The 25,866-nt window shown below is 41.3% G+C and overlaps 1 protein-coding gene across 1 annotated transcript in view; it reads left to right on the forward strand.

Annotated features, from left to right (window-relative positions):
- Positions 1 to 25,866, forward strand: part of FREM3 (FRAS1 related extracellular matrix 3) — a gene marked incomplete at both ends in the record, with an annotated part of 39,523 nt that overhangs the window by 750 nt on the left and 12,907 nt on the right. The window contains 14 exon segments of the mRNA XM_082611239.1: positions 3 to 1,170; positions 1,173 to 1,450; positions 1,454 to 1,873; positions 1,875 to 2,549; positions 2,553 to 2,810; positions 2,814 to 2,859; positions 2,862 to 3,713; positions 3,716 to 4,041; positions 4,045 to 4,303; positions 4,306 to 4,385; positions 4,389 to 4,403; positions 17,377 to 17,450; positions 17,452 to 17,600; positions 22,912 to 23,142. Coding sequence (XP_082467365.1) covers positions 3 to 1,170; positions 1,173 to 1,450; positions 1,454 to 1,873; positions 1,875 to 2,549; positions 2,553 to 2,810; positions 2,814 to 2,859; positions 2,862 to 3,713; positions 3,716 to 4,041; positions 4,045 to 4,303; positions 4,306 to 4,385; positions 4,389 to 4,403; positions 17,377 to 17,450; positions 17,452 to 17,600; positions 22,912 to 23,142 — 4,831 coding nt within the window.

The raw sequence follows: 25,866 nt of genomic DNA on the forward strand, positions 1-25,866 counted from the left end.
CCGCCACCACCCCCTCGCCACACCGGGACTATGTGCCCATGATGGCGAAGCTGCTAGGGCCAGGGGACCGAGGCGCTGGGTCAGGGGAGTTGCTGCTCCGCGGACACTTCCAGCTGCTGGTGAGGATCCGCGAGAGAGCCAAGAACACGGCACCCAGGCCCAGCTTGAGGCCCCTGATGTTGACGGGGGTCCATCAGTTCGTGCTGACAGCCCTGACGCCCGACGCCCTGGCTGCGGAGGACGGGGAGTCTGCCGCTGATGACCGGGTCTACAACATTCTCAAGGCCCCCATCACCACGCCAGGGCACCAGGGCTACGTGGTCAGCACTGACGACCCCCTGGGCCTTCCAGTCTCCTCCTTCACCCAGCGGGAGCTGCGGGAACTGAAAATTGCCTATCAGCCCCCTACGGAGAAATTGGATGGGGAACGCCTCTTCCAGCTGGAGCTGGAGGTGGTCGACAGAGATGGCGCCATCTCAGACCCGTTTGACTTCATGGTGGTAGTGAAGCCTGTGAACTCCCTGGCCCCAATGGCGAGCCATAACCGGGGACTGCTGCTTTTTGAAGGTCAGTCAAGGCCCCTGTCCAGCGCCCACAGCCTTCGGATCAGTGATAGTGATAACCTGGGAGAGATGAAAGTGGCTGTGGTCAGGGGCTTGAGACATGGGCAGCTGGTGGTGCTTGGGGCACCTGCTGGGTGCAAGCATGTCACACCAGTAGACCTGGCAGCAGGGCGAGTGGTGTACCAGCACAATGGCAGCAATACCTACAGTGACAACATCATCTTCCGGATGGAGCATGGGCACCACCAGGTGGAATTCCTCTTCCCTGTCACCATCATCGCTGTTGATGATGAACCACCAACGGTCACTGCCAACACTAGGCTCTCAGTGACTGAACGGCAGCTGGTCCAGATCTCCCCCTGTGTCCTGAGCGCTACAGATATTGACTCTGAGGACTCAACCATCCACTTTGTGCTGGAGGACCAGCCTCTGGGAGGAGAAGAGGAAAATAGAGGGTGGGATCTGGACCCTGGTTCCTCCAACTCAAGTCAGCATCTGGGGAAGATGCTGCTGCGGCCTTTGGAACCACCTCTGTCACCTGAAGATGAAGGCTGGTATTATGTGGAAAAGGAAGTAGTTTATGAAAAGGTGGTGACTGAGTGGCTTCAGAAGACATAGTGGAAGGCAGACTCTTCTACCATCATCTTGGACCCCTTGGCCCTCAATCTGTAATGGCCCAGATGACTTTCCATGTGCAGGATGACCATGACCCACCCAATCTATCCAACCAGCATTTCTTCACGATCAAGGTCCAACCAGTGGATCTGCAAAGTCCAGAGCTGTTTCCAGGAACTACCCTAGAAATGACCGTGCAGCAATACCAGCTCACTCAATTCCAGCAGAAGTTCCTCCGATATATTGACCAGGACTCAGATGACCAGCACCTGTGATATACCTTACCGATGTCCCCGACTGGTACAGTTGGCACCCAACAAGTCCAGGCTGGAGAATTTGTGCTCACTGATTCACCAGACACACACATTATGCACTTCCCCCAGGCCCAGGTAAATCACCACAAAGTTGCCTACCAGCCCCCCCAGAAGAAGCTGGGTACTGTACCACGGCTTGTGCAGTTCACCTACCTGCTGGACGATGCTGCAGGCAATAGCGTACCTGGCACAGTCACATTATTCCTGAAGCCTATGGACAACCAGCCTCTCCAAGTCACCAACAGAGGCTTCACTGTCTTAGAGGGAGAAAGTTTTATCCTCAGCAGTAATGAGCTGGATGTTTCAGACCCTGACACAGACATTGACCAGATTGTCTTCATATTAGTTTGGGGTCCCCAACATGGACATTTGCAATACTTAAAAAAAATGTATGGTCCCAGGGGAATTTTTCATGCAAGCTGATATTGTTAATGGGAGTATCTCTTACCAGCACCACAGAGACCAGACCTTTCAGCTGGAGGTAAGTGACAGGGTGCATCACATACCCATCACTGTCCAGATTTCTATGCATCCCATGGCAGCTGACAAATGTCCTAGTATCTCTATTATAGGTAGTCCATTATCAGAAGTGTCCATAGATGTGCTAGAGAACAGAGCCACTGAGATCACCATAGGCATCATCCATGACCAAAAAGACACAGGTGACTTGATGCTCTCTTTCGTTGTGGAGGACAGCCCAAAATTGGGCACTGTTCTGGTGAATGGTTTACCAAGAGAACGATTCACCCAAGAGGACCTCATCAGTGGGGCAGTAGTGTACGTCCACACAGGAGGTGAAGTTGGATTCCAGAAGCAGCCTGATGCCTTCAGCCTTGCCCCCTCCAAGGATTCTTATCGGTGGGTGGCGGAGGACAACACAGTGGAGGGGGTGCAGGTGCAAGTGGTTGTGCTACCTGTGGACAGCGTGGCCCCCAAGGTCTTGGTGGGGGAGCCCTACACCGTCCATGAAGGTGAGAAGAGCCCCTTGACCTTACAACATTTCACAACTGAAGATGTGGACACTCCCCAAGATGAAATTGTACGTACAGTAACTGGCTAGCCAGCCTCTGGCTACCTGGAAAACATGGCACCAGCTCCTGGCTCAGAAGAGTTGCGAGCTGGTAACCTCATCAGTGCTTTCTCCGTCAGAGATGTCCGGGTAAGACGTATCAGTTACATACAGAGTATCCACAAGGGGGTAGAGCCACAAAAAGATCAGTTCACCTTTAATTGCTCTGATGACATCAACTTCTCCCTAAATGTCTTCTTCCCTATAATGATCTTACCCACCAATGATGAGCAGCCTGAACTTTTTGCCTGAGAACTTGTGGTATTAGAGGGGATGAGCCGGGTCATAGTCACAGACACCCCCTGCTCAATGTAGCTGAGGCTGATCTGCCACCAAATGAGCTTCACTTTCAGCTCACAGCCCTCCCTCGGCAAGGGAGCTGGCCACAGCAGGTGGCCACAGGCAGCCAGCCCATCCACAGCTTCACCTTACAGGAGATCCAGGAGGCCTCCACCATTGTGTATGAGCATGATGACTCTGAGAACACAGGGGACGGTTTTGAGGTCTGGCTGAGCGATGGCAAGCACACCACCCGCAGGAAGGTACCCATTGGGATGATCCTGGTGGATGATGAAGCCCCTCAGCTGATCATCAACAATGGGCTGGAAGTAGAGACTGGATATACTGAGGTCATCAGGCATCGGGTCCTCAAGGCCACAGATCTTGACTCACATAAGAGCCTCAGTTTTGTCCTCCATGCTGAGCCTCAACAAGGGCTTCTACAGCGACTGAGAAAACCCAGAGGGGAGGTGAGGAACAATCTCACCCTGGGAATGAACTTCACACAGTATGACATTGACAGAGGTCTCATCTGTTACACCCACACAGGCCAAGGACTTCATGACCTTATCAAGTTTGATGTGACTGATGGGATTAACCCTTTGCTAAACCACTACTTCTACATCACCATTGGCAGCTTACACAAGGTCTTCTTCCCTGAAGTGGTTAGCAAAGGGGTCACCTTGATGGAAGTTGGCAGAGTAACCCTCATCATGGATCTACTTAGCACCAGTGACATCAACAGCCCCGATGAACAGCTTCACTTTAACATCACACAGGCTCCTAGCCTGGGGCACTTGGAAATCTCTGACCACCCTGGGGAGCCTGTTGCCTCTTTCACTCAGCTTCAGTTGGTTGGCAACAAGATATTCTATGCACTTCAAATGATGAGATAAAGGTGGACAGCTTTGAGTTTCAAGTGACTGATGGACATAATCCTGTGTACCGAACCTTCGGGATCTTCATCACGGATGTGGATGATAGGATACCTATCATGACCATCCATAAACTAATACTGCAGGAAGGGAAAAGCAAATGGATCACTCCCTTTGAGCTGACAGTGGAAGACGAGGATACCCCAGATGATCTTCTCCTCTTTACTATCACCCAGGTCCCTGTCCACGGTAGGATTTTATATAATGGCAGCCGTTCTGTGACCACCTTCACCAAGCGGGACCTGAATGAGAACCTCATTAGCTACTGACATGATGGCAGTGAGACAACTGAAAACACTTTCTCCTTGACTGTGACAGATGGCGCTCATGCTGATTTCTGCGTCTTCCCAGACATTGCCGTGGAGACACACAGACCTCAGGTAATGAGCATCCACATAAGCTCCCTAGACAACAGGCTCCCCCAGATTGTCTTTAACAGGGGTGCCCTGGCCTTGAAGCGCCTTCACACTGGACACGTGGGCTTCCTGATTACCAGCAGGTCACTGAAGTCAGAGGATCGGGACAGTTCCCCAGGCTCCAGAAGTATAAAGTGACCAGAGGACCAGTTCATGGCTTCATCATCAACACTGGCCTTGGAAACAAGAGCACTTGAGTGTTTACACAAGGTTAGTACACAGTGTCCTCTGATGCCTTTGTCCCTCTCCTTGAGTAGATTAGATCTCCCAGGTTTGTATGAAACTGTCCTGACCTTACTTAGTCCATTAGCAGAAAGATTCTAATTCTAATGAAATACAATGGGATGTGAAATTAACAAACCAAAAAAGGCAACAAGTCCATTATCAGCTATTTCATCAACATGCCTGTTTAACAGGAACCCTCAGACATTCAATCAGGCTTGTAGTTATGCCTTAAAACTGCAAAACACAGGTGGACAGCTTCTGCTTCTGAAATAGTGTAAGATTACATTGATTTTGAAAATTGCAGTTAAGTTTGACTTTTAAGTAAACAATGACATATCTAGGAATCACTTGCATAGTTTATCAGTAAGTCTAGATTTCTGAAGATAGCGTTTGATATTTAGATTTTAGATATAAAAATTACACTGCACATTTTATTGTAGTACTATTCAAATGCAATTTCTGCAACTAAAAAAACGCATAGAACTAAGTTTGCCTAAGTGTTGGAAGTACGTGTTTTTTAAAATTTTTATTGGGGTATAGTTGATTTACAATGTTGTGTTAGTTTCAGATGTACAGCAAAGTGAATCAGTTATGCATATACATATATCCACTCTTTTTTAGATTCTTTTCCCATATAGGCCATTACAGAGTACTGAGTAGAGTTCCCTGTGCTATACAGTAGGTCCTTATTAGTTAACTATTTTACACATAGTAGTGTGTATATGTCAATCCCAATCTTCCAATTTATCCCTCCCCTTCCTTACCCCCTGGTAACCGTAAGTTTGTTTTCTATACATCTGTAATTCTATTTCTGTTTCGTAGATAAGTTCATTTGTACCCTTTTTTTAGATTCCACACATAAACGATATCATATGATATTTGTCTTTCTCTGTCTGACTAACTTCATTTAGTATGATAATTTCTAGGTCCATACATGTTGCTGCAAATGGCACTTTTTCGTTCTTTTTTTTTTTTTTACCACATACCAACATTTATTGAATTCTTTAGATGAAGAAAGAAAATAGTTTACATAACCTGTTCTATCAGTTTGATAACGTCCCATCTCTTTTTTTTTCAGGTACTGACCTGATCTTGCATGAGTAGTTTACTTGAGGCAGGTACAATAATATTCTAAATGTGGAATCCTATACCCTTAGAGATAGCTTATAATCATCCTCAACCAGTGAAAATCCTGCCAACAAATGGACAAAGAATTCTTTAAGAATAAAGTCCTAAGCACGCTTCTCAACTGCACAGGCTATAGGACCTGCTAGATGCATAACCTATTCAGTTAATGTGGAGAGTGTATCTATAATGTTATAGCAAAATTTTCTTATCTTTATTTTCATTGATTTCACCAATGATATTTTATTCCTGTCATTCATTATGCTAATTGACAAGCCACTAATTTCAGCAGTGAATCCCTGTATCAAAAATTGAATTGTAGGGCCTCCCTGGTGGCGCAGTGGTTGAGAGTCCGCCTGCCGATGCAGGGGATACGGGTTCGTGCCCCGGTCTGGGAGGATCCCATATGCCGCGGAGCGGCTGGGCCCGTGAGCCATGGCCGCTGAGCCTGCGCATCCGGAGCCTGCGTGTCCGGAGCCTGTGCTCCGCAACGGGAGAGGCCACAGCAGTGAGAGGCCCGCATACGCAAAAAGAAAAAAAAAAAAAAAATTGAATTGTGCAATATATGACCAGAAATAATGACAAATGAAATAATGAAGTACACATGTATCTCAGATGGATCTGCTTCTAAAATGGAGTTGTTCTGATTAAAGGACACGTGACAATCCCTAGGATGTGAATCCCTGATTAGAGAAATTAACAACACCTAACATAGCTAGCTTGAGTGTCTCTTTTTCTCAGGTTTCACTATTAGGGGCATTTAGAAGAGCTGATAAGCAGTTCCAGAGACCACTGAGCTCTTCACTCACCCCAGCAAAAGCCCAGTGTTTTCACTGATCATCTCACCATCCTCCCAAAGCACTGAGTTTCCCTCCTCTTGAGGCAGACTACAAATCCACTGTCAGGCCCTTCCGGAATCTCATGCACACAGGGTGCTTGAGAAAACAGTGTCATATGTCTCAGGAAGTACTTCTCCTCTTTTCCCCAGTGATACTTATTCCCAGTTTGTCATGTCACCCATTATTGATATGTAGAGTAAAGGCTAGTCTCTGGGAAATTATGAAAATAATAATTGTAGAAAGGGTAGTCGTGACAGAAATAGCATATTTTAATTCTTGATTCATGTCTTCTGCCTGGGCCTGCCTGGAGAAACCCCAAAGCCACCTACTCTATATAACTATAGAACTACTCTACTATAACCATGGAAACTCCATGCTGGGCAAACACAGGACCTTGGCTTAAGGGACAGTCATATTTTTGTTCTATATCTTGGACCATACAGTTCATATGCTTTTAGTGGGGAAATGTTTCTTTTCCTTACAGACACCAAGAAACACTTTTTAAAAGAAATTACATACTTTTCAGATTGAGCTTTCATTTTTTTATTTAAAAAAGAGCAAAATTATAGAAATTATTATTGTTGTTATTATGATAATACTCACTTAGAATCACAGACCTAAAGACTAGAAATGACTTCAGAGATCATACCCATTTTTGTTCCTTTGTTCAATGAAAGATGTAGGAGACTTACCTTGAGATTTTATCACAAACTCCAAGGGAACTACTAGGTTTAATTCCAACGGAAGGCTAAAGGCAAAGAATAAATTAAGAAACCTCTTTATAGATGCTGCTTATTAAATAATCATTTCTTGTATGTTTAAACTTTAAAAAGAGAGTGTATACAAAAATACTAACCAGTCTTCTAGAAGCTGGAAAGAGCTCTTGTTTACACAAAGACAAATAAAAATACAGAAGGAGAGGCAGATACTTGGGAGGGGGGAAAGATAAAAGAAACAGAGGAGAAGGGGCTTTGGCAAAGGAAACACACCACACCACACACACACACACACACACACACACACATACACACACACACACACACACACACCAGGAAGGGAATAAGAGAGAAGGAAAGACGCAGAAAGTCAGGAAGCGTAGGCTATTCTGTGTGTGTTTGGCCCCAGTTACAACATTTCTTTCCCCTTTAAATGTCCACTGATCATTATATAATAGTATCCCATGTCAAAGTATGCAGCAACGTAATTCGCAAAATAATACATGTAATCAAAAGTCATCAAAATGATTTTCATTTTAATAAAATATATCCTAAGTGATTTTCAAACTGAATTTTTCTTTACCATTAATACAGGCAGTATCTGGGGTTCAGTCCAGACTCTCAGGGACCTATGAGCTAAGACCTATTCTGCCATTTTTTAATTCTTGCCAATCTATAGCATAATTCAATTTCCATTTTCCTTAAGGGTCCATAAGATTTAAGAATTTGACATTTGATCGCTTTAGTGGAACCCCCTGGGACCGTTTATAGCTTGTGCTATTTAAAAAAAGGCATTTTACTTTCTAGAAAATGAATATTCTACCCAAGAGTTTGTAAGTTGAGTGGAAGCTTTTCATTTATCTAGCAACTGTTGATTTGTGGTCTGGCAGAAAGGAATTGCTGACACATGGAATGCTTCCCTTGGAAAGAAAAGCTCAGCTTATATTCTTCGCCTGATAAGTGCTTGCCAAGCACCAGGCTAATGACATCTGTTGGGCTCCCTGGCTTGACCATTTTTGTAAAGCGCTGACTTAACAATGGAGATGATTATTACAGAGCTGGCCTGTGGTTTACTTTAACTCCCAACCTTTCCTCCCTAATTATTTTTTTGTCAAACCTCAGGAAGGGCTCTCAACCAGAGGTCATCCTCCGTTTGTTTAGAGGTTTGCTGGATGGTTCCAAGGTTTGGCCCAACCCACTTACAATAGCATGTCGATACACTTGGCTCTAAAATCTGGCCTGTCATCAGTAGAACTTTATTTTTATGCCTCCACAAGGCTTCCTTTTGATCACCTTTTCCTTCATGTGGACCTTCACATGGCTCCTCCTTTCCTAATATTTATGAATCAAATTGCTCTTGGAACTGTCTTATATATCCTTTGTACTACGTACATGAGCTGGGATGGGATGTGACATTGATCTCTTTCTTCTTAGGAGAATAGGTGATCTGGGTATTATGCCCACTATTTCAGAGTCACTTGTCACTGACATTAGCATAGCCACACTGGGGACTCTGTCCTGTTGTTGGACATCTATATGGAACTGCAGGGGCTTGGTTTGGTAAGGGATCATGTCTTCCTAAGGCATACAGTGCATTAGGGCTTTTCAGGAAATGGGCCTTTTCCTTTCTTTCTCTTTCTTTCCTTCCTTCCTCCCTTTCTTATACGATCTCATTTCTAATGCCAATCAAGCACAAACTTATATGACAAGTGTTACAGTATCAATTTCTAGAACATGAGAAGAATGCTGGACCATGGGGAAAAGGTTAAATAATAGGTACTCTGGAAATGCAAAGTATTGTTTTTATCATTTTTAAAAAGATTTCTCTAGAACAAGACCCTCAAACTTAAAGATTGTTTCACACTCTGTACGTATAATATTTTGTACAAGAACAAGCTCTAAGCTAAGAATCTAAAAGCCTGGCATGTAGGTCCTGGCTCTAACTAGACTATAACTACAGCTTTATATATTGATATTACTAGATTTTTTTAAACCATCATCTATATTCTTATGAAGCAAGGTAATAGAAGTAATACATTTACAGCTTGTAAATAGATTAAATTATTAGCAGTGCTCAGTCTATTCTTTAAATCTATATTTAGGTCAGTTTTTATCCAGGAGGGATTTAGTCATATTCAACAGGTATTTAATGAGTCCTGATTAATCTCCGGGAACTGTGCTACGTGTTAGGGACTCCATGATGAAAAGCCACAAGCAATCAGCTCCAAATAGAGAAAGGGAGCCAGAAACAGAGACAATTAACTACTGTGAGAGGCACCTACCAAGGAAGTATGTGCATGAGGGGCAGAGATGAGCCATCACCCAGGGAAGTTTCATCAAGAAGCAATGCCCACTCTGGGCTTTGAAGGATGAATAAGAGTTTTCAAAGCTGAATTCAGAAACAGCACCACAAGATTTGCAAACTGCACATAGCTTAGTTAGCTTATAGACTCCAAGGCAGCAAGAGAGTAGGAGATGATGGAGAGGTGGAGAGGATCCAGATTGTGGAGAGCTTTGCATTTTTTTTTTATTTTTATTTTTTTGGCTGCATTGGATGTTTGTTCTCTAGTTGCAGCGAGCAGGGACTACTCTTTGTTGCACTGCACAGTCTTCTCATTACAGTGCCTTCTCGTTGCGGAGCACAGGCTCTAGGCATGCGGGCTTCAGTAGTTGCAGCATGTGGCCTCAGTAGTTGTGGCTCGTGGGCTCTAGGGCACAGGCTCAGTAGTTGTGGCGCAGGGGCTTTGTTGCTCCGCAGCATGTGGGATCTTCCCGGACCAGGTATCTAACCTGTGTCCTCTGCATTGGCAGGCGGATTCTTTAACCACTGTGCCACCAGGGAAGTTCCTTTGCATATTTTTAAATTTATTGACTGATTCTGTGACCTCGAGTGAGGCACAGTTATGGAACCACAGGTACTTCATTTGTAAATATAGTGTCAAGTGTGCTTGCTCCCCTTGCAGATTGCTGTGCTGCCTGGATTTTCACACGAGATAATGGATATGAAAGGGCTTGGTTATAACATGCAGCCGAGGTAAAGATCATGCCTCTAGATGAGCCAGTGCACCTCAGTACCCAGAAAATTTGTGTGCCTTCTGCAGAACTCATTCTCCTCGCCTGTGCATAGGGCTCCAGAGAGCTTACGGCTTACATTTAATTTGTCAAGTTACACCAACTTAGACGAAGTAATATTATCATTTGTCCAAAGTGGGACATAATAAGTTAATATGTTTTCTCTACTGCTGTGAATCATGAAATATTCAACCTGCAAAGGAACTCAGAAAGGTTCTAATTCCGCTCCCTCGTTTGAGAGAAGAAGAAATGAGGTCCTGAGAAGGAAGTATTTCCTTAAGGGCTACACCTCTAGTTAGTGGTGCCCCTAAGACCGCAGCCCAGGTCTCCTCACCCTGAGTCCGGTTCTCTTCCCACTGCATCCTGCCTCATCTCTACGTACCAAGTTGAATTACACAAAATTGCTGACATTTTTGATCTGAAGAAAACAATCATTTCCTGTGGTTTGATCTATAGAAGGACTAGCTCAGCTGGCCAGCTTGCTGCCCAAATCCCACTCCCTCCATGACCTCTGCCAGCGGAGAAGGCTCTCTTCCCACTCAGATCCCTGCAAACTTGGCTTTAGGGAAATTCAAACTTTTCCAAAACTTCCACATCCCTTATCACATTTGATCCTTATTACAATCTCAACACAGAGGGAAGAATCTCTGAAAGAAAAGTTATATTAAGATATCACCAAATAGGGCTTCCCTGGTGGCACAGTGGTTGAGAGTCCGCCTGCCGATGCAGGGGACACGGGTTCGTGCCCCGGTACGGGAAGATCCCACATGCCGCGGAGCGGCTGGGCCCATGAGCCATGGCCGCTGAGCCTGCGCGTCCGGAGCCTGTGCTCCGCAACGGGAGAGGCCACAACAGTGAGAGGCCCACGTACGGCAAAAAAAAAAAAAAAAAAGATATCACCAAATAAATATTTTGATATCACCAAATAAATATTTTGGAAGTGAGTGTAAGTTGTTTCACAGGGTCGGTAATCAGAAGCATGAATATGAAATAAGTGATACTAAGCACAGAGGATGCACCTGGATGTGGTACTTACGAGTCAGGCACTGACTGGCTCTCTGGGAATCTGAGGGCCATGACCCCTCTTGCTGCCTCAACACCCCCATTAGTCTGGTGTGTGGAGCTGGAATTCACTGCTTCTGTGTCTTCTCCCTAATGAAAAATCAAGACTCTGTCATGGGCAATTTATTTAAATTGCTAGATTGCTTAGGGAACAGAGACCTCTAGCATCCCTGGCCCTAAAGCACAGTAATCAAATATAGTCTCCACCTCCAATGGGGAGGGCAAAGAAAATAGAGTGAAATTTTAAAAAATTAGATAAAAAGATTCTTTCATTAAATATGTGAAATTACCCCATCACTTTGTCTGGATCTATCTAGATTGTATCCAAAAATGAGAATGATTATTCTGATTTCCAAATAGGAAGTTGCTATATTACATTACATTACATTACGTTCTCTGGAAGGAAGAATATGTTTCACATCTTCCTTGAATCCTATACACTCTAGAGAAGGAAGAAAGCATAATGTTTTCTCCCTTCCAGTTAACCCATATGGAGCCCTAACTCCCAAACAGAAATGGCCATTCACAAATGGCCATTAAGTGTATTTCTACTTTCCTGCTAGTTGGAAACTAGGAAATTGACATTGGTATACTGGGTTTGCATAGCTCTGTGTCACTTTATCACATGTATAGATTTGTGTAATCAAGTAATCAACATATAGAATCTATTTAAAATTCTTATTATTGTTCTCTAAAGTCTTGCTTTAAGAGTTTCTTGGGTAATTTTATTTTGTGTCAAAAGCAGCCAATGGTTCTCCTACTGAGGCTTACAGAAGAATCTAATAAAAGCTTGTGGTCTGTATTTTTTCACGTCACTTCCACTGAGTTTATATTGAAAAACTCTAAGAAGGAGGGAAAGGACACAGAAAACTTGTATTGTTATCCATAGCAGTAACATGTTGGGTTCATAGCCTTCTAAATGGAGAGCCAAATATATCATCAAGACAGTTTGGAGACATCTCCCAAAAGAATATACCAAACACTTCTTTTTAAAACACATTAGGGCTTCCCTGGTGCGCAGTGGTTAAGAATCCGCCTGCCAATGCAGGGGACACAGGTTCGATGCCTGGTCTGGGAAGATCCCACATGCCGCAGAGCAACTAAGCCCGTGTGCCACAACTACTGAGCCTGCGTTCTAGAGCCCACGAGCCACAACTACTGAGCTCACATGCCACAACTACTGAAGCCCGCGTGCCTAGAGCCCGTGCTGCACAGCAAGAGAAGCCACGGCAATGAGAAGCCCGCGCACCACAACAAAGAATAACCCCTGCTCACCACAACTAGAGAAAGCCTGCACACAGTAATGAAGACCCGACACAGCCAAAAATAAATAACTACAATAAATAAATTAAAAATAAAAATGAAAAATAAAACACATTAAACCTGCCACCCTGCTGCCCTCACCTGCCCACCAGGTGAGCACAAAGGCTTCTCCCTCCACCACCTGCTCCCACATTTCCAAAGACTGCAGAAGGGGATTTAGAAGCATTGCATGGGAGGAAGCTCACTGTAGCTGAGGAGAACACATGGAGAGAAATGACTGCAGATAGCTTATCTGTTTGCTCTGGGTTCCCGCCTTTCTAAAGAACCTGATGTGAGCCTACACAAAACAGCCTATTATTTCTCAAAAAGAGAATGGACTTGACCCTTTGGGGTCGAAGACTCCAAGAGGAGACAGCTCTCCTCCGCAGCCCCGGGACATGGGCGTTCGCGCCCACTGAAGGCAGACAACCAGGCAGGCCAAGGAATCATGGAAGAGAAGTGAATTACACAAAAGAAATGGGAGTGGAATAATAAATATCCCTGTGCAGGAAGGGAATGTGGCATATTTCACCTAACAAAGCACATTTTTTAGATTGCTACCTACAGCTCCAAGATCAAAGGGAAACAGCTAGGGGAAGAAAATGGAGAATCTGTCTGATACGCAATTTGACTTTTTCTCTTACCCAAATTTCTAATTCTTCTATCTCAAGTTACTTACTTTTCCCTGAATGTATAACTCTATTTTTTAAAAACCCATTATATTTGTAATCTGTAGACGTGCAGCTGGAGCTGTACACATCAAGCCACAATTCAGAGTAGCACATTTCCTCACGATGAGGCACTGTGAAGCATTTTCCAAATGACTAATGACATTAACTGACACTTTTGGACAATTGTTAGTTATAGGTATTATTTCCAAATGCATAATGAATAGGTGCTTATGGAATTCAAATACATTATCAAATTATATTATGTTGGTAGCTGTAGAAGCTAAATGCTTATGACAATGAAGCTATTTGAAAATGGCATGGAGTAGTAGAAACATAAGTATATATAATATTATATTTTCATTGGGTGATTATTAAACATTTAAGATCAAATATCCTATTCAATTAACTCTTTTTCCAAGTTCAAGGACATAAACCATTAACATTTGACAGTGGCTGCTACTTTATCATTCAGTATTTGATTTTACCTATTTGAGCATCAGCTTTCATTAGATGTATTTTCAAAACTGTCTTTAGCAGTGTATAACCTCTTCTGTCTTGCTTTAAGTTTTAGTTTTAATTTTAAGTTTTAAGTTATTGCATTTTTAAAAGAAGAGGTCATACAGCAACTAGAATTAGTAAATCATTTACATCAAAATGAAACCTTTCTGAATACAGTATTTGGATAAAATACTTGTACTTTTCCTTTTTTTTTAACCTAACGGGATATAATTGTGAAACATAAATGCATTATGCCCTTCAAATTCAATAAACTAGAAAGTCTGCCGTTGGGTGTTTTTCTCCATTATTACTTTAATAGTTACTTTCTAAGCCATTCCTTTTTCAAAATTCACCTTTTTGTGCACTGAGACCCTTTCCTCCTCCTGGTTGGTCCTGTCAGTGCCTGTTCACTGACTCCTATCTCCTTCATCTTGATTGCCTTTCCTTTTTTTTTTTCTTTTTCTTTTTCGTTTGCAGATTGTACTGCCTAGTCCAGTGCCTGGTACATATAGGTATTTGGTGCATGTTTGTCCCTCTTTATTCCCATCCCCTGTTATGCGCTGACATTCTCTTCTTAGAACATTAGAACATCAGTTTTGTTCTACGTAGTTTTTTTTAAACAATTTATTCTCCTGTTGCTTGAAGGAAAATAAATGAACTTAATAATAATAACAACTTAAGCTATAAAAAGGACACTTGCTCACACTTTCCTACACCTCTGATCCACATGCATGCTTTCTTTGTCCCACCCTTTGGGATACTCTTTTCAATTACTTCCTGAATACAGCCCTCTCCACTCTCTCTAACCTGCCAAGACTGTTTAAGCTTTTGGAAGCAAACTAAGTGTCCATCAACAGATGAGTAGATAAAGAAGATGTGGCAAATATATACAATGGAATATTACTCAGCCATAAAAAGAAACAAAATTGAATTATTTGTAGTGAGGTGGATGGACCTAGAGACTGTCATACAGAGTGAAGTAAGTCAGAAAGAGAAAAACAAATACTGTATGCTAACACATATATATGGAATCTAAAAGAAAAAGGTTCTGAAGAATCTAGGGGCAGGACAGGAATAAAGACGCAGACGTAGAGATTGGACTTGAGGACACGGGGAGGGGGAAGGGTAAGCTGGGACGAAGTGAGAGAGTGGCATGGACATATATACGCTACCAAATGTAAAATAGATAGCTAGTGGGAAGCAGCCACATAGCACAGGGAGATCAGTTTGGTGCTTTGTGACCACCTAGAGGGGTGGGATAGGGAGGGTGGCAGGGAGACGCAAGAGGGAGGAGATATGGGGATATATGTATATGTATAGCTGATTCACTTTGTTATACAGCAGAAACTAACACACAATTTTAAAGCAATTATACTCCAATAAAGATGTTTTTAAAAATAACGGAACGCATCATATGTGTTCACATGGGTCTCTGACTGCAGAGGACATGTCAACTCCTCAAGAGGTTCAATGGAGTCTACTACCTCTAAGCTGGAGGTGAAGGCTGCAGCCTCATCCCATGTCCACACCCTTCTAGGGTGGTGGTAGGGATTTCCCCCAGTGCATCAGCTTTTTCAAAAGTACGCTCTTCACAAATCCTCCTCTCTTGCCCACGTGCTGCCCGCTTTTGATATGCTTGATCTGATGTTAGGGTTCAGTAGTTGTGGAATTGGTTAGTAAAGCTTTCTGTTACAAAGTTTGCATATGGTGGTCTGTCCTGCACTCACTTTGGTATCTGATATCTATTATATTGGGCAATATGTTGAAAGTGAGTCAGAGAGCCCTAGTTTACATGCTTCTACAAGTGGTTCTTTGTAACAACAACCAGTCCCCAGTTGCAGGAGATGCTTTTACTTCCATTGTAATTCCAAATGTAATTGTAAATTTTGGAGATTAATCCTTTGTCGGTTGCTTCATTTCCAAATATTTTCTCCCATTCTGAGGGTTGTCTATTTGTCTTGTTTATGTTTTCCTTTGCTGTGCAAAAGCTTTTAAATTTCATCAGGTCCCATTTGTTTATTTTTGTTTTTACTTCCATTTCTCTAGGAGGTGCGTCAAAAAGGATCTTGCTGTGATTTATGTCATGGAGTGTTCTGCCTATGTTTTCCTCTAAGGCTTTTATAGTGTCTGGCCTTACAGTTAGGTCTTTAATCCATTTTGAGTTTATTTTTGTGTATGGTGCTATAGATTGATCTAATTTCATTCTTTTACATGTAGCTGTCCAGTTTTCCCAGCACCACTTATTGAAGAGGCTGTCTTTTCTCCATTTTATACTCTTGACTCCTTTATCAAAGATAAGGTGACCATACGTGTGTGGGTTTATCTCTGGGCTTTCTATCCTGTTCCATTGATGTATATTTCTGTCTTTGTGCCAGTACCATACTCTCTTGATTACTGTAGCTTTGTAGTATAGTCTGAAGTCAGGGAGACTGATTCCTCAAACTCCATTTTTCTTTCTCAAGATTGCTTTGGCTATTCAGGGTCTTTTGTGTTTCCATACAAATTGTGAAATTTTTGGGTTCTAGTTCTGTGAAAAATGCCATTGGTAGTTTGATAGGGATTGCATTGAATCTGTAGATTGCTTTGGGTAGTAGAGTCATTTTCACAATGTTGATTCTTCCAATCCAAGAACATGGTATATCTCTCCATCTGTTTATATCATCTTTAATTTTTTTCATCAGTGTCTTATAGTTTTCTGCATACAGGTCTTTTGTCTCCTTAGGTAGGTTTATTCATAGGTATTTTATTTTATTCTTTTTGTTGCAATGGTAAATGGGAGTGTTTCCTTAATTTTTCTTTCACATTTTTCATCATTAGTGTATAGGAATGCAAGAGATTTCTGTGCATTAATTTTGTATCCTGCAACTTTACCAAATTCATTGATTAGCTCTAGGTAGCATCTTTAGGATTCTCTGTGTATAGTATCATGTCATCTGCAAACAGTGACAGCTTTACTTCTTTTCCAATTTGGATTCCTTTTATTTCTTTTTCTTCTCTGATGGCTGTGGCTAAAACTTCCAAAACTATTGAATAATAGTGGTCAGAGTGGACAACCTTGTCTTGTTCCTGATCTTAGAAGAAATGGTTTAAGTTTTTCACTGTTAAGAGCGATGTTGGCTGTGGGTTTGTCATATATGGCCTTTATTATGTTGAGGTAAGTTCCCTCTATGCTTACTTTCTGGAGGGTTTTTTATCATAAATGGGTGTTGAAATTTGTCAAAAGCTTTTTCTGCATCTATTGAGATGATCATATGGTTTTTCTCCTTCAATTTGTTAATATGGTTTATCACATTGATTGATTTGCATATATTGAAGAATCCTTGCATTCCTGGGATAAACCCCACTTGATCATGGTGTATGATCCTTTTAATGAGGAGCATTTATTTTTAAAACCCTTGACTTCAACATAAGGGTTTCAGCTCAAAGTTACCTAAGAATCAGTTAACGTCTATGCCAGGTGTTCAGTACAGTTTCTGGCCGAGGGTGCCTCTTGCTGTAATAAGTTGGTCCTGGGAAGATATAGATTCAAAGGGAGTTGGAATGGAAAGGGGCTAATTCTGGGCATAGCATCTATTGCCTTCCAGAGGGAAAAATGTTTGCCTAAGTGTGTATGTACTTTTAATAAAATCCACTTTTCATCAAAAAATAAAATAAAATAAAACCCTTGACTTCAGAAACAAAATGCAAACCCCAATCATTTTTTTTTCATCTAATAGTCCATCTAACATCTCTTTTACCCCTGTCAACAACAGGAGGAAATAAGCTAACAAATCAATGTTTCCATCTATCCTGGGCTTGGATTGCTTTGGAGAAAGAGTATTACATTGTGGAGGAAGACTCCACATTCTTAGAAGTGACCCTGACATGCAGAGGACACCTTGGAGAAACATCATTTATCAGTATGTAACTTTGGATTGGTTGTTGGCAAAAGGTAACAGAAACATGAAATTTAGGCTTAAAAATAATTATAAGAGAATGGATTGGAAGAGAATCAATAACAGATTTGGGGGAACTTCTAAAAAAATGCATGGGAAATTATGCCATGGTTTTCACTCCATGTAAGTTACAGGCTCATGTACAACAATTTATTCTCCTCCTTCTATTTTCCCCCTTTCCTTTTTCAACTCAAAGGACTCCAGGAAAATGAAGAGACATTTCATAGCCACATACCACAATCCTCGTCACTCCGTTTCTTTAAAAATTGTTTTTAAGCATAGAATACATTATTATGCTTAGTTCTAGCTATTTCTTTTGAAAAATTATTTACGAGTACATGATACATTATTGTGTTTAGTTGTAGCTACTTCTTTTGATTATGTATAATTGTTTTCACCCTATTAGGTTATAAATTCCTCCAATATATGTACAGTGTGAAATTTTTCTATGTTCTACAAAGACCTATGCCTCTTTGGGGTAAATGGATATGTAAAGCCTACATATTACGTCTCATTATCATTAAAAATCAACAATAATTGTTCTAATAATGCTTTACATTTTTATAACACCTTTAGCTGCCAGAACTTTCAGAGATCATTTTGCGTTTTTCTGGGTTTTTTAATAAATTTAATCATCAGTGTCTTTATTTTTTTAATTTTTGGCTGCATTGGGTCTTCATTGTTGCACACGGGCTTTCTCTAGTGTGGTGAGCTGGGGTACTCTTTGTTGCAGGTGCGGGCTTCTCATTGCTGTGGCTTCTCTTGTTGTGGAGCATGGGCCCTAGGTGCATGGGCTTCAGTAGTTGTGGTGCGTGGGCTTCAGTAGTTGTGGCGAGCGGGCTCAGTAGTTGTGGCTCATGGGCTCTAGAGTGCATGCTCAGTAGTTGTGGCGAGCGGGCTTAGTTGCTCCACAGCATGTGGGATCTTCCCAGACCAGGGCTCGAACCCGTGTCCCCTGCATTAGCAGGCAGATTCTTAAACACTGAGCCACCAGGGAAGTCTCCCATTTTGCCTTTCTTTTCATAATCTTTTGTGAAGACAGATAGAGGTGTTTTGTCTTCATTTTACAAATGGGCATTTTGATTTTCCCAGACATTTGGGGTCCAATCTGAGTCCTGCCAACATATCAAAAACGTTGTAGAGAAGCCAGGAAGGAGATATCTGGAAATAGGCAATCAAGGAGAGGCAAGCTTTTCCCAGGTCTCCTCTCAAGGCTTCTCAGTTAGGACTGTTCTCCCAGGAAAAGAGGTCAGCCAAAGAGCACCCTGATTTCTGCATGGCCCTCAGCCTCAGTCTACCCCAAGGTTACTTTGTCAACACACAGTGGAACTCTCTGCAAGAACTTCAGCTGAAACATGCCTCCTTTCTCTTGTGGCGTTCTGTCTCCACAATTCTTTATCTTGGGGATTTCTCATGGGCAAAGATTTGGGTTATTATGTCAAGAAGTATTTTTATATCTGCCCAGAACCATCTGGATGTTTGTAGACTACCTAAACTTCTCAGGGAAGTGGCCCTGGCCTCCCCATCTGAGCCAGCACCTCCATATGCACTATCCCTGTGCCCTACTTCATTGTTTCTTCATAGCACTAACCATCCCTGACATACATCATAGGTCCACTGTCTATCTTCCTCAGCAGATTTCCAGCTCCATAACGGCAGTAACTACATCTTGGGTTATGGCCAACTCCCCAAAACAGCCTGGGGCATATGGTAGTCACCCAATATTTATTGTTAAGTGAACTACAGTCAACTCTTTTGTTCTATAAAATACCACTTAAAACCACATCAAACCACAGAAGACAATCTACAAAATACCTTACTCAGGGCTCTAGGAAGAGCTCTTAATCCCCTCACCCCACCCCATGCTGGGGTTAGTAGTCTAAGCACAGGACCTAGAAGAAAACGAAACAACACAACTGTGGGATTTGAGCTCCTGCTCGGATATGTACTCTTTTTTTTTTTTTGACACCCTAATGACCTTCAATTTCCTTATCTGTAAAGTATCCATCTCAAGATTTGTGGATTAAATGTGATAATGATATAAATCAATCTAACACAGTCCCTAGCACACATTAAATACTCAATGTTAACTACCATTGTTCTTTCATGAGTCTCATCCAACAGAATTGAAATCACCTGTTTACCTCCCCAGTGGACTTTAAACCCCTCAGAGGTAGTGGTGGCTGGACCCAAATCAGCATTACATCTTTAGCACCTCGTACAGAGCTGATACCCACCAAAAATTAAGTAAATAGCCACATGCCTGCACAATTTATATAGCAGTGCTACCTAGCTCTATTTAAACTGTGGCTGAGCACTGTGGAAAACAGTATGGAGGTTTCTCAAAAAACTAAAAATAGAACAATGATATGACCCAGCAATTTCACTCCTGAGTATATATCCAGAAGAAAAAAAAAAAAAAAACACTAATTCAAACAGGTACATACACTCCAATATTCATAGCAGCAACTGTCAAGACATGGAAACAACCTAAGTGTCCATCAACAGATAAATGGATAAAGAAGATGTGATACATATATGCAATGGAATACTGCTCAGCCATAAAAAAGAATGAAATTTTCCCATTTGCAGCAACATGGATGGACTTGGAAGGCGTTATGCTAAGTGAAATAAGCCAGACAGAGAAATACAAATACAGTATGATATCACTTATATGTGGAATCTAAATAATACAATAAACTAGTGAGTATAACAACAACAACAAAAAACCAGACTCACAGATATAGAGAACAAACTAGTGGTTATCAGAGCAGGGAGAAGCATTATCAGAATAGGGAAGGAAGTTCTACAAATTATTAGGAGTAAAATAAGCTACAAGGATATATTGTACAATATGGGGAATACAGCCAATATTTTATAATAACCGTAAATGGAGTGTAACCTTTAAAAATTGTGAAGCACTATATTGTACACCTGTAACTTATATAATATTGTACAGCAACTATACTTCAATTTTTAAAAAATGAATAAAAATAAACTGTGGCTGAGGACACACCCCCTCTTCCTTATCTTCTCCACTTCAACATGTGACCAAAGGAGGGTCTTCAAAATTGGCCCTCCATTCTCAGTTACCAAACTAGTATTAATGCAGGCTTTCTGCAACAGTTTTGAAAAGTCAACACCAGCTCTTCGATCCTGGAAATTATTTTCACGCTTTAGAGTTTTGGGTGTCTTTTACATGATATCAGATTCTCTGAGAATGGGACAGAGCAAATGGCACAAGGAGCTATGAATCTCATTTTATATGAAGCTTTTCACAATAGCTGGTGACAGAGCAGGATTATTTGATATCACACATTCGAACAACTGCAGAGTGTAAACCTTATGAGACCTAAAGTGATGAGACATGGGTATTCATGCTCCATTAGGCATTCATTGGGATGTTAAATCAAAACCAGATGATACTAGAATGCTTCTTGAACATTCCGTGGAAAGGGGAGGATCAATTCAGCCTTGACGGGCTAGCACCTGTCACCCTTGTATCTCACAGTGGGTATTTTTGACACTATTTTGTTGTTGTTCAGTTTCTTCAGTAAGTTGCTAATTCCTATTTCCTAGCAGTGCTCAAATCTATCCCCACCTCTCCATTTCCACCTACGGTGCCTTAACTGTCTGGAAAATTACTAACAATTCTCTTACCATCAAAAGTCAGGAAACACATGACATTGTAAATTAACTATACTTCAATTTTAAAAATGGTTTTAAAAATCACCAAAAAAAGAAACACATCAGTAGATAAAGACAAAAAAAAAAAAACAGTAAATACGTTAAAAACTCAAGCCACTATGATGAAAGATCTGCCTGAGAAAATAACCTATAGTTATTCTCCCAGAGACTGCAGAAATTGAAATGATCAGCTGCAAAATAGTCACTCAAAAATATTTATTGCCTACCTACTCCATGCCTGGCACCGTTGTGGTCACCAGAAGTTCATTAGTGAGCCAAACAGCCAAAGGTCTCTACCTCCATGGGATTCACATTCTAGAGTCTTCTTTTTTAGACTCTGAGCTTTCTGGGGCTGGGACAGTTTCTTACTCATCTCCGAATCCCAAGCACCTGGCAGAGTTTGGCACATCAGATGCCCTCAAGAGACATTTCCTAAAATAAAGAAGGGAATGCCTGTTCTCTGTTCTCTCTTTTCTGTCACTCCTCCTTCCCTGCTTTTCTCTCACTTTCAAGCCCCTCTGCTTAGACACCCTCTCTTAGCCAAAAGTATAGTTTATAACTCTAATTCAAAAAGATACATGCACCCCAATGTTCCTAGCAGCACCATTTCCAATAGCCAAGGCATGGAAACAACCCAAGTGCCTATCAACAGACACGTGGGTTAAGAAGATGTGGTATATATATACCACATCGTATATGTGTGTGTGTGTGCATGTGTGTGTGTGTGTGTGTATATATATATATATACACAATGGAATATTACTCAGCCATAAAAAAGAATGAAATAATGCCATTTGCAGCAATATGGATGAACCTAGAGAATATTATACTTGGTTAAGTAAGTCAGACAAAGAAAGACAAATATTATATCACTTATATATGGAATCTAAAAAATAATACAAATGAAACTATGTACAAAATAGAAACAGACTCACAGACACAGAAAACAAATTTATGGTTACCAAAAGGGAAAGGGAGTGGGGAGGGATAAATTAGGCATATGGGATTAACAGATACAAACTACTATACATAAAATAGATAAGCAACAAGGGTTTACTATATATCACAGGGAGCTATATTCAGTATCTTGTAATAACCTATAATGGAAAATAATCTGAAATATATATAGATATATGTATAACTGAATCACTTTGCTATACATGTGAAACTAACACAGTATTGTAAATCAGCTATATTTTGATTTAAAAAAACACAAAGGGCTTCCCTGGTGGCACAGTGGTTGAGAGTCTGCCTGCCGATGCAGGGGACACGGGTTCCTGCCCCAGTCCGGGAAGATCCCACATGCCACGGAGCGGCTGGGCCCGTGAGCCATGGCCGCTGAGCCTGTGTGTCCGGAGCCTGTGCTTTGCAACGGAGAGGCCACGACAGTGAGAGGCCCGTGTACCGCAAAAAAAAAAAAAAAAAAAACCACACACAAAAGTATAGTTTATAAGTGCCTTCTAGGAACATTAAAAGAAGCAATTTCTGTGTTATTTGCTTTTCATCAACAATAGAAAAACAATAGATGTGAAAGAATATCCCATCCGTCACTTGTTTATATATTTATAGTTTCCTGATTTTTGTTTAGGCATTGTAACCAAAGATGAAACTGCAAATAAAGATATAGATTTTAAAGGAAAGGGCCAGAAACAGGTCAAATTCAATCCCGGACAGACTACAGCCACGTGGAGAGTGAGAATTCTATCAGACAATGAATATGAGGCTTCAGAGACCTTCCAGATCATTCTGACAAACCCTGTCAGGGCTGCACTGGAGTTTCCAGAAATGGCAACTGTTGAAATTGTGAACGCTGAAGATGGTATGTGGTTCCTATTAGTATGACCTATTAACTAATATGGGTTCCTGGGTCCATTTCAGGCATTTTATACCTCTCTCAAGCTCCATAAGCCACTGGACACATTCAATCCCACTTAGGGTTTAAAGTTAAGTAAATCAGTCCAAGGCAGTCATTTTTCCTTTGTTCTTAGGATTTTTGAAAGGGATATAGGTTTGCCAACATTCCTTTAACAAAGGCCCAAGTCCTCACTCTTAGTTCTCTGCACACTAAATATGGCGCAGCTTCGCCCCCAAATGGCTAATCCTCAGGACTCATTCCAGGCCACATCTTCTCACAATTTTCTGGGAGCTCCCCACCGGATCAGGTGGAGACCTCATATATCCCTCGCCCTAGATGTGGCCATTGGGAACCAACCAACGGATTCGTTTTTAGCATGTGTTCCACAAAGTTCTGTTATACTTGTGCATCACAGACTTGAATTCATCGGCTCATTCTACTCATTTATTGGTTCATTCATTCAGCAAATATCTCCCCAGAGAAATTAAAAAGGAAAAAATGTTAGCCAGTGATCGTGCTATTTGTTGCCTCTTTTTGTGATAGTAGAAGAATAGTCCCTAAAAGAAGATTTTAGTATTCATATTTGAATGTTAATTAGACACATCGACTATCATGAGAGTTGAAATACTTCAGGGATCCCCTAGAAGTGCATGACTTAACTATCAGGAAGGAAGTCTTAGTTAAATGCCACAAGAATCTATGAAGAATCTCCTGTATCAGCAGGTCCCAAACTGCATAACAGAAAATAAAATAGAATTTCTACAACAGGGTCAGTAAGCTTTCCATGGACCAAGTAAGTCTAGAAAACTTCAAATATCTCCCTTCCTTTGAAGCATCATAATTCACATTAGCTTATTAAGGCTCCTGAGAAATTCTCCTATAAAGAAACCTGTTTAAACTAACACAGTATTATAAATCAACTATATTTCAATAAAAAAAAGAAAAAAAAAACCTGTTTAACTTAGTTTATCTGGTTTTCTCAAATTAGACCATAGACCTTTTTTTTTTTTTTTAATTGGTGGTGCCCAAAGAATATCCTTTAAAATCCTTGAATTCTAGTTTTCTTGAAACACAATTTGAGAAATACTGTTCTACACGCTTTGCACTCCGGCAGACAAAAATAGAAAACACTGCCCTCACCACCCAATGAATGAGGTATCTGATCCGTTTTGTTGATAACAACACTTAAACACATAAATCAATTAGGAAAGCCAGATGTGAGGGTACATGGCCAAAACAGAGTTCTGAGCTAAGAAAGTGGAAAGATCACCATCATTCCAAACAATTAAGCTTTTTGGAGGAGGCAGGATTTGAGCTCTTTTTTTTTTTTTTTTTTAAAGAAGATGTTGGGGGTAGGAGTTTTTATTAATTAATTTGTTTATTTTTGCTGTGTTGCGTCTTCATTTCTGTGCGAGGGCTTTCTCTAGTTGTGGCAAGCGGGGGCCACTCTTCATCGCGGTGCACGGGCCTCTCACTATCGCGGCCTCTTGTTGCGGAGCACAGGCTCCAGACGCGCAGGCTCAGTAGTCGTGGCTCACGGGCCTAGTTGCTCCGCGGCATGTGGGATCCTCCCAGACCAGGGCTCGAACCCGTGTCCCCTGCATTAGCAGGCAGATTCTCAACCACTGCGCCACCAGGGAAGCCCTTGAGCTGACTCTTGAAGAATAAAATGGGATTTGGATTCCTAGATGGATATGAACAGGCTGCCCAGAATGGGAAAATAGAGAACGTTACTGAATAACTCAGTCCTAACGTATCAGGTTTTTCACATGACATTAATAACTGTAATTCACTTTTAACTTCCTCCATGATGACAACCTTTAGAATCAATTGATGTCCAGAGAGTAGACTACCATAGGGAGGTAAAATGGCAGAATGAAAATTATCACTGGTCTTTCTCCTCTGTAACTCGGGACAAGTGTTTTCCAAAGGCAGGAAAATAAAGAAGAAAAAAATTAACAAATGATTAGCTAGATAATTCAACATTGAATTATGGGTAAACTCTTAGTAATAGTTCCAAAAGAAGAAAGGATGGTCTACTACAATATTTTTCCTTCTTGCTTCCATTACTGAGAGGAAGAAATTTTGTGCGTGTATGTATATATGATACAGAGGAGAGATCTGAGTCTATTAAATGTGGTTTAATCCAGAGAATTACTTCAGTTCTCCACTTGACTCTGTGAGTAGGACCAACCCACTTCAAAATTTTATATTTTTAAACAAACACATATATGTTAACTACACAATGCATGCCTAATGAAAAGCCCCGCCCCCCAAAAAAATAGTACACATAATTCCATCAACAAGAGATGACCAGTATTCATACTCGTATTTCAGTGACTATTCTGATGATGCATATGTGTATATTTTTATGTCCCAAACTGCATGGCAAATAACAATAATATAACAGAAGTGCACACACACATACCCACATACCCAGCTCAGGAAATTTCAGTGGAAATATTATTTTAAGAGTTAACGCAGGACGAGTAGCTTCTTTTTCTCAACATATTAAGTGTCCAGCCTTGTGTCTTACCATGATATCTGCTCAATAAATGAATCAAATGTTTGTTGAATGAAGCTGGAAAAGATTTTATGCATTAATGAATTATATTACCTGATTGTTAAAAGCATTAAAAACACACACACACTAAAAGTAGGTCTTATTGAGAAGACCTAAAATGTGAC

Source organism: Mesoplodon mirus (assembly GCF_964341445.2).
Source record: "Mesoplodon mirus genome assembly, chromosome: 2".
In the NCBI taxonomy this organism is placed as follows: Eukaryota; Metazoa; Chordata; class Mammalia; order Artiodactyla; family Ziphiidae; genus Mesoplodon; species Mesoplodon mirus.